This window comes from Anomaloglossus baeobatrachus, chromosome 4, assembly GCF_048569485.1.
Source record: "Anomaloglossus baeobatrachus isolate aAnoBae1 chromosome 4, aAnoBae1.hap1, whole genome shotgun sequence".
In the NCBI taxonomy this organism is placed as follows: Eukaryota; Metazoa; Chordata; class Amphibia; order Anura; family Aromobatidae; genus Anomaloglossus; species Anomaloglossus baeobatrachus.
The window spans coordinates 415,030,444-415,043,603 of NC_134356.1; the positions used below are offsets into that span (position 1 = coordinate 415,030,444).

Here is a 13,160-nt window from a genome sequence, read left to right on the forward strand (position 1 = left end):
ACCCAGCACCCTCCCTGTTGCCTGTTGGCAATTTTCTTGTTCCGCGTGTTATCACCGGCTGTTGTTGTGGACAGAGTCTCCGGTTGTTCCGGCTTTTGCTCTGTTCTACTTGTGGGTGGCTATTCTCCTTCAGCTTTTGCACTAAACTGGCTGGGTCTGCTCACCAGGGGGTGTATAAGCTCAGGGGGAGGAGCTACACTTTTAAGTGTAGTACTTTGTGTGTCCTCCGGAGGTAGAAGCTAAACACCCATGGTCTGGGTCTCCCAATACGGAACTATAAGAAAAAGAATTTACGGTAAGTAAACAAAATTCTCTTTGTTGTGAAATATACTGATGGCATTAGTTACACAATTTCTTAACTACTGAAGGCTCCTGTGAGAACTTTTGGGGCCATATTCTGGAACTGGAAAGAACTTCATTTCATTATAAACTAGCCATGGCCAGATGCTCCCTGCAAGATTTCAGCCACAGGAGTACAAAGAGTTATCTAAGAACCCCCTGTGGAGAGCTATAGATAGACCTGTAATCAAGAGGTACAATTGTTTCAAAGAAAACCATAAGTAATGCACTCTACCTTCATGGTCAATATGCACATTCACTGTGCAACACTCCATTGCTGAACTAAAACAATGTTCAAGTGCTTTTTAAAGTTTGCTAAACAACATTTAGACAAGCCTGTGAAATTCTGGGAGAATATAGTCTGGCCAGATGAGACCAAAATTGAACTCTTCAGATGCCATAATACACATGGTTGGAGGCCAAAAGGTACTGCAAATCACCCCAAAACACCACACCAACAGTGAAGTACGAAGGTGGGAACATCATGGTGTGGGGCTTGTTCTTAGCATACGGCACTGACAAAATTCATGTAATTGAAGGAAGGATGAATGGACAAATGTACCGAGACATGATTTCAGTGGCTGTGGTTTCAGTGGCTGTGGTTTCAGTGGCGGTGGTTTCTGTGCCGGTGGTTTCAGTGGTTGTGGTGGTTTCAGTGGCGGTGGTTTCAATGGCGGTGGTTTCAATGGCGGTGGTTTCAATGGCGGTGGTTTCAGTGGCGGTGGTTTCAGTGGCGGTGGTTTCAGTGGCGGTGGTTTCAGGGGTTTCAGTGGCGGTGGTTTCAGTGGCGGTGGTTTCAGTGGTTGTGGTGGTTTCAGTGGTTGTGGTGGTTTCAGGGGTTTCAGTGGCTGTGGTTTGGTGGTTGCGGTGGTGGTTTCAGTGGCTGTGGTGGTGGTGGTTTCAGTGGCTGTGGTGGTGGTGGTTTCAGTGGCTGTGGTGGTGGTGGTTTCAGTGGCTGTGGTGGTGGTGGTTTCAGTGGCTGTGGTGGTGGTGGTTTGAGTAAAACAATGGTCTCAAACACACAGCCAAGGAAACGCCATTAGTTTCAGAGAGAGAAAATTAAAGCTCATAGAATGGCCCAGCCAGTAGCCTGACCTAAATCCAATAGGAAATGTATGGAAAGAATTAAAGCTCACAGTTCTTCGAAGAGTCTTGTAATTAATTTGCTAATATCTAGCAGTGTGTGCAGTCTTGTGTGCACCTTCATAGACTGACAGGAAATGGTACATGACATCGTTGGCAAACTGTAAGCCAAAGCTTAGAATCATATCTTTTAGAAATATTATTAAATTTTTTTTTTTTTTCTGCAGCTGCTGTTAGTGCATTAGCAAAGTTTGGCGCTCAGAACGAATGTCTTCTTCCTAGTGTGCTGGTTCTCTTACAGAGGTATGGAACATATGTAACAATGAATTTGATTATTTCCATCTCTGTTATTTAAGCAGCAGCACCATTATTATACTTGTATCCTACAAAAAAATCATTCTCTTAAAAAGATCCTGTCGTCAAATTCATGGTGCCCAACCACGGCAGCACGAATCAAAACCTAACTGCGCTATTGCAGCCTGGTATGTTTCACTCTGAAATGATGCAGTGTTTGAGCACACACATTTTGGAAAGCCATCCGGAATGTGTGTGCCTCGGCTGGCTGATGCCGTCCCTTGCTGGCCTTTTTCCTGCCCTGCTCCAGATAACTTACAACTCACTTATGCTTCTAAATAGTGAGAGACCGGTCAGTCATGTAGCACAAGATGAGAAGAAGCTAGCACGAGACCACATTGGACTAGTAAGGTAAGGCACGCAACCCCCGGACGACTTATCAAACTATGTTCACTCTGAAGCGCTGCTGCATTTCAGAGTAAAATATACCAGGCTGCAAAAGCAAGACTCGTTCTGATACATGCTGCAGCATGAATCTAATGACAAGATGACTTTTTATTTCATTTAAAAAGTATTTTGTATATTTCTTGCCTATTTCTTAGAAGCTAAGATTGGACTGCAACCAATGACCATATACCACAGAGTATGGCCAACAATTCCAAGTGTTATAATGGAATATATGAACACAGTAGACCAATTAATGTAGGACAGAGCTTTATTTTCATCCAATGAAGTATTGTTATTAGCAGCTTGTGAAGCCTGTAACGTCCTGTTCTCATATACTTCACAGGTGCATGATGGACAGCGACGATGAAGTCCGGGACAGAGCAACCTTTTACTGCAATGTTCTAAAGCAGAAACAATTAGCCCTCAATGCAGCCTATATTTTGAATGGTTTGTATTTCTCCTTGTTATTGCTATTTGTAAGATTTAAAGGGGTTGTCCACTAGTTGGACAAAACGTTTTCAACCAGCATGTTTGCCACTGTTAAAATAACACTAAGGGGTACTTTGCACGCTGCGACATCGCTAGCCGATGGTAGCGATGCCGAGCGCGATAGTCCCCGCCTCTGTCGCAGATGCGATCTCTTGTGATAGCTGCCGTAGCGAACGTTATCGCTACGGCAGCTTCATATGCACTTACCTGCCCTGCGACGTCGCTCTGGCCGGCGACCCGCCTGCTTCCTAAGGGGGCGGGTTGTGCGGCGTCATAGCGACGTCACACGACAGGCGGCCAATAGAAGCGGAGGGGCGGAGATGAGCGGGACGTAAACATCCCGCCCACCTCATTCCTTCCTCATTGCAGGCGGGACGCAGGTAAGGAGATGTTCCTCGCTCCTGCGGCTTCATACACAGCGATGTGTGCTGCCGCAGGAACGAGGAACAACATCGTACCTGTTGCTGCAGTGAAATTATGGAAATGACCAACACTACACAGATCACCGATTTTCGACGCTTTTGCGATCGTTTATCGGTGCATCTAGACTTTACACATTGCGACGTCGTTACTGGCGCCGGTGACGCCGATGTGCGTCACTTGCGATTTGACCCCGACAATATCGCAGTAGCGATATCGCAACATGCAAAGTACCCCTTATACTCCTCTCTGGTGTCAGCGCTGTTTCAGCAGTGTTGGCACTCGCTCTCCCAGGGCTCACATGACGCTGTTATGTTATGCGAGCCATGTGCCCAATCAGTACTGGTTTCACTCTTCCTGCCTTCAGACAAATCGGACATCAAGAGGAAGTGAGTGGCCAGCCGCAGATCTGAATTTCTCATGATGTTCGATTTGCCTGAACGAAGTGTGAAGCCAGCACTGTTAGGGTTTGTGCGCATGGTGCGTTCTGTCGTGACAAACATTCTGCAGCATTTTGTCACTGCATATGCGTTTCAAAACGCTGCATTTTGGATGCATTGTGAATGCAGAATGGATGCGTTCTGAATGCTTGCTCTCCCATAGACAGAGAGGGAAAAGCATTCAAAACGCACAAAATCAGTGATGTTGCTTTTTAGAACGCATCGATTTTGTAAAAAATTTAGCACCCAAAACGCTGCGTTTTAAAACGCAACATGCGCATGGAATTTGCTTAATTGTTATAGACTTTGCTGGGAACGCAGAACGCATGCGTTTACACTGCAGTTTAAAACGCTGCGTAAACTCATGAAAAAAAGCAACGTGCGCACACAGCTTTACAGCGTCACATGAGCCCTTGAGAGAGAGAGAGAGAGTGTGCTACATTTAAGGCAGTATAAGCATTATATTAACAAAGGCAAACATGGTCATTGAGAAGGGGTTGTCTAGGTAATGGACAACCCTTTTAATACAGTTTGCAGCGCAGTTTTAGGCAGGTGAGAGATTTAGCTGTGGGATAGATTCTCATTTACAACTTGACGCCCTTGCATTGACATTTCTTTTTCTGTAGGATCTTAAGATGTTTTTTTTTTTTTATTTACCATGAAACCTTTCTCAGGTCCTGTGCGCACACTGCGATTTTACCACGCGTTTTTGCTGCAGAAATTTCTTGAGAAGATGGTTGTAACCTTTCTGCAGACAATTCCCTAGCAAAACCTATGGAAGAAAAAATTAGGTGTGCACACACTGCGTTTTTTTCTCAAGAAAATTCTTTCAGTCGATTTTCTTGAGAAAAAGAATGATCATGTCACTTCTTTCTTGCAGCTAACTGCGTTACTCACTCCATTGACTGTAATGTAATCCTGAAATAGCGCAGGGAATAACACAGGTAGCAAATTGTGTTTCATTGCGTTTTCCTGCGTTATTCTTGCGTTATTTCGTGTTTTTCGGGACATAATGTTCATCACTGCCCTGTGTTTTGCATGGAAGTGATGTCATTATGACAGGAAGAGGAAGCTGAGCAGAGAGTAAACACACACAGATCACACTCACACACAGACATATATAATACACACACCCATATCACACACAGACATATAGAATACACATAGAAATCAAACGTACATATTAAAAATAAAAAAAAAAACAAAACGTGTGCTCCTCCGTATTTTTACCGTCCAGCTGAGGTAAACACACAGCGGTGGCCCGGTATTCTCAGGCTGGGGAGGGCGAGGGACAGGGTTAATGCCCCTCCACCCCCCCCCCCTCCCCGCAGCCAAGAATATCAGCCCGCAGATGCCCCGAGAATGTCGCATCCATTATGCGACAGTCCCGGCGTGTCCCCGACTCTTCCCGATTGCCGTGATGCTTTGGCAATCCGGGGTAATAGCTATGCGCTGCCACTAAGTCCAAGCTTAATCATGGCAGCGTCTATAAGACAGCTTTCATGATTAACCAGTAAGTAAAGTGAATAAACACACACCGAAAAATCCTTTATTTTAAATAAAACACAAAAAGCCCCCTCTTTCACCACTTTATTAACACCCCCCCCCCCCCCCCCAACACACAACTCCGGCGTAATCCACGCAGGTCCAACGACGCTTGCATCCAGCCACGTCTGACATATACTCAATGCAGCCTCATTCAGTGAGCGATGCTGCAGGGGTAACTACAGGTCATTTCTCACGGTCGGTAATGTGAACACATTACCGCTCACGAGAACTGCAGTGTGTCCTCACAGGGACTCTATCTATCGATTATCTATTTAGCTGTCTATCCATCTGTCTATTCATCTGTCTATCCATTATCTATCTATTTATCGATCTGTCTATCTATCCATCATCTATTTATCTATCTATTCATCTATCCATCTTTCTGTCTATCTATCCATTATCTGTCTATCCATCTATCGAATATTTATTTATTGCTGTTAAAGCATTAAAAAACGCAGGGCCCAACCTGCAAAAAAACGCACCCAAAACGCGGTAAAAACGCATGCGTTTTTCGGTGCATTATTGGTGCGTTTTTTTTAACGCAGGTGTGCTAATTCTTCACTCAAGAAATTTCTTGAGAAAAATTATTTTTCTAGTGCGCATATAGCATCATAGCGTTTATTAGGGGACACAAGAAACCATGTGCATCTGCTGCTGCCACCAGGAGGCTGACACTAAGAAACATCACCTCCATCAGGCCTACTAACAGGCAAGCTAGTAAGTTAGTGTGTAAAAAAAAAAAAAAAAAAAAAAAAAAACAGTAGGAGAAAAAAATTTTTATTACTCCTCACACACAAACCCATCTAGGCAACATGAACAAAAGACGATGCTGTGTCCCCTAATAAAAGCTCTGAGAGAGGAATTTTACCGTAAGTCCAAAATCCTCTTTTCTTTTTCGCTCCATTGGGAGACCCAGACAATTGGGTGTATAGCTATTGCCTCCGGAGGCCACACAAAGTATTACACTTAAAAGTGTAAGGCCCCTCCCCTTCTGGCTATACACCCCCAGTGGGATCACTGGCTCACCAGTTTTGTGCTTTGTGCGAAGGAGGCAACACATCCACGCATAGCTCCACTGTTTAGTCAGCAGCAGCTGCTGACTATGTCGGATGGAAGAAAAGAGGGCCCATACAGGGCTCCCAGCATGCTCCCTTCTCACCCCACTTCATGTCGGAGGTGTTTGTTAAGGTTGAGGTACCCATTGCGGGTACGGAGGCTGGAGCCCACATGCTGCTTCCTTCCCCATCCCTTTTTACAGGGCTCTGGGTGAAGTGGGATTCTATCGGTCTCCAGGCACAGAGACCGTGCTCCATCCACAGCCCCTGGTATCTGCTGGACTTGGAGCGGAGTATCTTCAGGGACATGGCCCTGCTACATGGAGGTACTCGGTGTCCCTGTGGGGACCGCGCAGACACACGGCAGCACTGCTGGGTGTGTTAGTGCGCCAGGGACAGCGGCGCTGTCCGCACTAGTGCCATCGCACACCACAGCGTTGCTGGGTGTGTTAGTGTATTGGGTGACTACCGCGCTATCCGCCGCTGCCGTTTTTATTTAAGGCGCCGCTGGGATTTGTGGTGCGCCGGGGACTTCCGCGCCGGCCAGCACTGATATGCCGGCCGCGCTTATTAACTCGAGTCCCCGGCTTCTGGGCCTAGTCTCCCTTCGTTACCGCCCACAGGCCTGACAGTCAGGATAGGGGCGTGACGCTGCATAGCACAGCAGCGCTGAGAGCTGGAGTATGTTTTGCATACTCCACCCCTCTCACTGTGTGCACTGTGAAACCGGATTCCCGCACTTTCTCAGGCACGCCCACGGCTTCCTTCTCTACAAGGACGCCGGCAGCCTTTAGTGTCAGTTTCTGTACGATACAGAGACAAGTGTGGAAGACCCTGGCATTCTGATAGTCACACAATCGCTGCAACAGGCGTTAAGCAGCACCTGTGGTGCTAACCCCACTAGTGCAGAAGTGCACTTATAGATATGCTTGTACTATATACATTGCACTGTTTGGTCGCACGTTGTATATACCCTCCTGGATTGTGCGGAGGAGTTATCAGCATATTCTCTGTGTAAAACAAAGGTGCAGAACCACGTTTTTCTATGCAGCCGGTACAGCATGTACGGCTATACGGCCGGCAGGTTACATAGACCCCCATTATATCCAACTCAGCCGGAGTCTCTGCTAATGGCCAGAGGATGAGGACGGTGTCTGCAGTATTTACTGACAGATTTTCTGAGACTATGGCTATGATACTAGAAGCCTAGCAGTCCGGACATGTCTCTCACAACATGGGCACTGTTGAATCATTGATCCATGGCCCCCCTCAGTGTGAACAACTAACAGCTCCGGGAATGTCACATGCATCCCAGAGTCACGGCTCTGCACAGCCGTCAGTCCCAGACAGCCTAAGCGGGCTCACTATGAGCGGCCCTCGGTTTCATCAGGGTCCTAGCAGAAGGACTCTGTGTAATGAGGCGGAAGTAGCGGCTCAGGATTCTGATCCTGAGACCGCTCTCAATCTGGATACACCTAATGGTGACGCCATAGTGAATAATCTTATAGCGTCCTTCAATAGAATGTTGGTTATTTCTCTCCCAGCTCCTCCAGTGGAGGAGTCAGCTTCAGGCAGTCCAGGAACACCACACTTATCCAGATATGCGCTTCTCCAAACGGCTTAGGATACACGTTATCCCTGCCCCCTGACGTGGTCAAGGACTGGACCCAGTGTCCCAAGCGGCATCCTCCAATCTCCAGGCTTGTAGCTAGATCCATAGTTGCAGTGGGAGATGGAGCTGCACTTAAAGATGCCACTAACAGACAGATGGATCTCTGGTCTAAATCCATCTATGTGGCTGTCGGCGCACCGTTGGCTCCAGCATTCTCGCCCTTGGGGCACTCCAAGCTATTTCAGCTTGTCTTACACAGATTGACACGGTTACACGTACATCTGTGCCGCAGGTGGCATCCTTAACCTCTCAAATGTCTGCATTTGTTTCTTACGCGATTCAGGTTGCCCTAGACTCTGCGAACCGTGCGGCAGTAGCCTCCGCTACTCCGTGTTTTTAAGCAGAGCCTGGTCTGCTCGTTAAGTGAATGGAAGGCAGATTCTGCTTCCAAAAAAAAAAAAGGGTGCTTAACCAGTTGCCTTTTTCTGCTGACCGACTGTTTGGTGAGCGTTTGGATGTAACCGTTAAACAGTCCAGGGGTAAGGATTCATCCTTTCCTCAGCCCGGGCACAACAAACCCCAACAGAGCAGGAGGCAGTCGGGGTTTCGGTCTTTTCGAGGCTCGGGCAGGTCCCATTTTTCCTCGTCCAATGTGGACTCAAAAGGATCAGAGGAGCTCAGATTCTTGGCGGGCTCAGTCACGCCCAAAAAAGGAGACAGTCTGAAAACCCGCTTCCAAGGCGGCTTCCTCATGACTTGCGGCCTCCTCTCTCCGCATCCTCGGTCGGTAGCAGGCTCTCCCGCCTTGGCGATACTTAGCTGCCATAGGTCAATGACCGTTGGGTGTGAGACATTCTGTCTCACGGGTACAGGATAGAGCTCACTTCTCGTCCTCCAACTCGATTCTTCAGAACTTCTCCACCTCCCGGCCGAGCCGCTGCTCTTCTGCAAACAGGGTGCACTCTATAGGCAGAAAGAGTGATGACCCCCGTTCCTCTTCAGGAACAAGGTCACGGTTTTTACCCCAAATTATTTGCGGTGCCTATAAGAACGGGCCGTTCCGTCCCGTTCTGGATCTAAAACTGCTCAGCAAGCTCGTGGACACCAGGCGGTTCCGGATGGAATCCCTCCGCCATGTCATCGCCTCAATGTCCCAAGGAGATTTCCTAGCATCATTAGGCATCAAGGATGCTTATCCACACGTGCCGATTGATCCAGAGCACTAGCGTTTCTACGCTTCGTTATAGGAGACGAACACCTTCTGTTCGTAGCTCTACCTTCCGGCTAGCGACAGTCCCACTGGTCTTCGCCAAGGTCAGGGCAGCAGTAGTCACAGTCCTGCACTCTCAGGGTCACTCTGTGATCCCATATTTAGGCGATCTACTTGTCAAGGCACTCTCTTAGGAAACATGCCGACACTGCCCGAACGTTGCGCTGGAGACTCTCTAGAGTTTTGGGTGGATCATCAACTTTTTAAAGTCAGATCCGACCCCGACCCTATCGCTAACATATCTAGGCATGGAGTTTCATACTCTCTCAGCGATAGTGAAGCTTCCGCTAGACAAACAGCATTCACTACGGGCTGCAATCTCTTCTTTAAGAACCAGTCGCACACATTAAGACGCCTCATGCACTTCCTACGTAAGATGGTAGCAATGGAGGCAGTTCTTTTCGCGCAGTTTCATCTGCGTCCACTACAATGTGACATTCTCCGCCAATGGGACGGGGAGTCGACCTCCCTCAACAGAGTCGTCTTTCTTTCTCAGGCGGCCAAGGAATCTCTACGGTGGTGGCTTCTTCCCACCTCATGGTCAAAAAGAAGGTCCTTCCTATCCCCATCCTGGGCGATAGTTACGACAGACGCGAGTCTATCAGGGTGGGGAGCAGTTTTTCTCCACCACAGCGCTCAGGGTACGTGGACTCAGCAAGAGTCCACCCTTCAGATCAATGTTCTTGAACACAGAGCAGTGTATCTTGCCCTACAAACCTTCCAACAGCAGCTGGAAAGCAAGCAAATCCGACTTCAGTCGGACAACTCCACAGCGGTGGCATACATCAACCACCAAGGAAGAACGCGCAACCGGCAAGCCTTCCAGGAAGTCCGGCAGGTTCTGATGTGGGTGGAAGACACGGCATCCACCATATCTACAGTTCACATCCCAGGCGTGGAAAACTAGGAAGCTGACTTCCTAAGTCGCCGGGGTGTGGCCGAAAGGGTATGGTCTCTTCACCCGGACGGGTTTCAGGAGATCTGGCGCCGCTGACAGAGGCCGGACGTCGATCTAATGGCGTCACGGCACAACAACAACAATGTGCCAGCTTCATGGCACGGTTTCACAATCATCGAGCTCTGGCGGCAGACGCCTTAGTTCAGCATTGGTCGCAGTTCCAGCTACCTTATGTGCCACCTCTGGCATTGTTGCCCAGAGTGCTGCGTTAGATCAGGACCGACTGCGGCCGCGCCATCCTCGTCGCTACAGATTGGCCGAGGATGTTGTGGTTCCCGGTTCTGTGGTGCCTCACGGTAGGCTAACCGGGGGCACTACCAGACCAATCAGACTGGCTGTCTCAAGGGCCATTCTTCCATTTGAATTCTACGGCCCTCAACCTGATGGTGTGGCTTTGAGTCCTGGAACCTAGTGTCGTCAGGATTACCTCAGGACGTGGTTGCCACCATGAGACAGGCTAGCATACCAACGTCCGCCAAGATTGACCACAGGACGTGGAAGATATTCTTATCTCGGTGCTCGGCGCAGGGTGTTTCTCCCTGGCCGGTTGCATCGTCTATGTTTCCTTCCTTCCTACAATCTAGGTTGGAAAAAGGGTTGTCGCTCAGTTCCCTTAAGGGACAAGTCTCAGCGCTATCTGTATTTTTTCAGAGACGACTTCCTCAGGTACGCACGTTCCTACGGGGAGTTTGTCTTCTCAGCACTCCGTACAGGCGGCCGTTAGAGCCCTGGGATCTGAACAAGGTTCTAATTGCTCTCCAGATGCCGCCTTTCGAGCCTTTGAAAGAGGTCTCCCTTCCCGCTTTCTCGGGAAGTGGCCTTCTAGTAACGGTCTCGTCTCTTAGGAAAGTTTCCGAGCTAGCAACGCTCTCATACAAATCTCCCTTCCTGGTCCTTCACCAGGACAGGGTAGTTCTGCGTCCGATTCCGGAATTTCTCCCTAAGGTGGTATCCCACTTTCATATCAATCAGGATATCACCTCACCTTCTTTGTGTCCTCGTCCAGTCCATCAATTTCAGAAGGATTTGCATCTGTTGGTTCTGGTGAGAGCACTCAGGTTCTACTTCCCGCATGGCGCTCCTGCGCCACCCGGATGCACTCTTTGTCCTTGTCGCTGGTCGGCGTAAACAGTCGCAAGCTTCTGAATCCACCCTGGCTCGGGGGATCGAGGAACCAATTCTTGAAACCTACAGTTCTACTGGGCTTCTGGTTCTCTCAAGGCTGAAGGCCCATTCTACCAGAGCCGTGGGGGCATCCTGGGCATTACGGCACCAGGCTACGGCTCAGCAGGTGTGTCAGGCACCTACCTGATTGAGTCTGCATACTTTTACCAAGCATTTTCAGGTGCATACCTACGCTTCGGCAGACGCCAGCCTAGGTAGATAAGTCCTTCAGGCGGCGATTGCCCACCTGTAGGAAAGGGCTGTTTGACGGCCCTATCACGAGGTATTCTTTTACCCACCCAGGGACTGCTTTTGGACGTCCCAATTGTCTGGGTCTCCCAATGGAGCGAAAAAGAAGAAGGGAATTTTGTTTACTTACCGTAAATTCCTTTTCTTCTAGCTCCAATTGGGAGACCCAGCACCCGCCCTGTTTTCTCGGGATTTTTCTGTTTTTTCGGGTACACATGTTGTTCATGTGGTATGGTTCAGTTCTCCGATGTTTCCTCGGATTGAATTGGTCTTTAAACCAGTTATTGGCTTTCCTCCTTCTTGCTTTGGCACTAAAACTGGTGAGCCAGTGATCCCACTGGGGGTGTATAGCCAGAAGGGGAGGGGCCTTACACTTTTAAGTGTAATACTTTGTGTGGCCTCCGGAGGCAATAGCTATACACCCAATTGTCTGGGTCTCCCAATTGGAGCTAGAAGAAAAGGAATTTACGGTAAGTAAACAAAATTCCCTTCTTCTTGAGTGCTTCATTGTAGGCTAAGAAAATCATGGGATGTGCCAAAGCAGTCTCTAGGGTGGGAAACGTTTGAATATGTTGGGCAAAACCCTCAAGTAGTAAACCAAGCAACTGCCACTTGCAGAACTTTTCTGCTCAGACTCGCATCACTCAGGCGATAGTGTGAACCCTGTAGAATTTAGAGAAAGTGTGAACGGAGGACCAAGTATCAGCCTTACAAAACTGCAAGGTACCTGATGGCAGAGATCCCAGAAAACATAATAAGCTTAATGAGCTTTGATCCCTAGTGGGGATGCTTTATTCTTAGAATTTAAAGCTTACAGAATGGCAATGGTCACCTTAGAGGTAGATGGACCTGAGCGAGGTCATTCTGGGAAGACAGACAGGGAATTGGAAGGTGTCTCCTTCAGGTAGTGATGCAACGCTCAGATTAGATCCAAACATTGTAAGGATTTTTATGCAGGATTAGAATAGAAGGAAAAACAATCTCTTTCAGGATGAAGGAAGAAACCACATTGGAATGGAAGCAAGGCTCCGGACACAAAACCACTATGTTCAGGTGATGCACAACAAAGCGATAACAGCAGGACACAGCCTCCAGTTCTGATGCTCTTTTTAACCTATATAAAGACCAGCCACCAGAATAATAAATATTATCTCCAAAAGTAACTATAATCCTATAAATAAACAACACTTTTAAACATTTCATAATGTTATTCGAAACAAATCACAGGACAGCGACAGGAGCTATGATGGGATCCCGTAGGACTGATGGCATGGCTGTGGGACGCTGCAGTGAAAAAAATAACAGTGCCTGTGAAGGGCAGGGACACTGCAGAGCGGGAGAATTACACAAGCGACTAATTGGTTGAGGAGGGAAGGGGCATGGCCCTTCTGATGGATTAGGCTGCAACCCAAGCCGAGACTAAATTTGAGCCCTATCTCTTTCCAAGGCGCCAGGGGGATGCAGGAGGGGACAAGAAAAATGATAGAGCATAGAGGAACTCCAGAAGCAAGAAAAAATATAAAGGATAAAATAAGGAGACCGAACATCACGGGGAAGGGCTTGAAGTTGGCACAACACAGATGGATGTGGGGAGAAGATCCACTTGCCTGTCCTGAAGATTGATCCATCCATGATCTGTATCTGCAGGAGATGATCTTTAGCTCAGTCGTCACTCCATGCACGCTCCTGGCTTTGAGGGGCAAGGTGGGCAGCAGAAAAGGGGCCAGGACCACCCGTACCACTGCCTTAAAGGGAACCTGTCATGAGAAATGTCCCCTAAAACCTCACAGAT

At 48.2% G+C, this 13,160-nt stretch overlaps 1 protein-coding gene across 1 annotated transcript in view; it reads left to right on the forward strand.

Moving 5' to 3' along the window:
* Positions 1-13,160, forward strand: part of COPG2 (coat protein complex I subunit gamma 2) — a 168,170-nt gene that overhangs the window by 104,465 nt on the left and 50,545 nt on the right. Inside the window, exons 15-16 of the mRNA XM_075342611.1 lie at positions 1,650-1,725; positions 2,507-2,610. Of these exons, the coding sequence (XP_075198726.1) occupies positions 1,650-1,725; positions 2,507-2,610 (180 nt within the window). The remainder of the gene's footprint in view (positions 1-1,649; positions 1,726-2,506; positions 2,611-13,160) is intronic.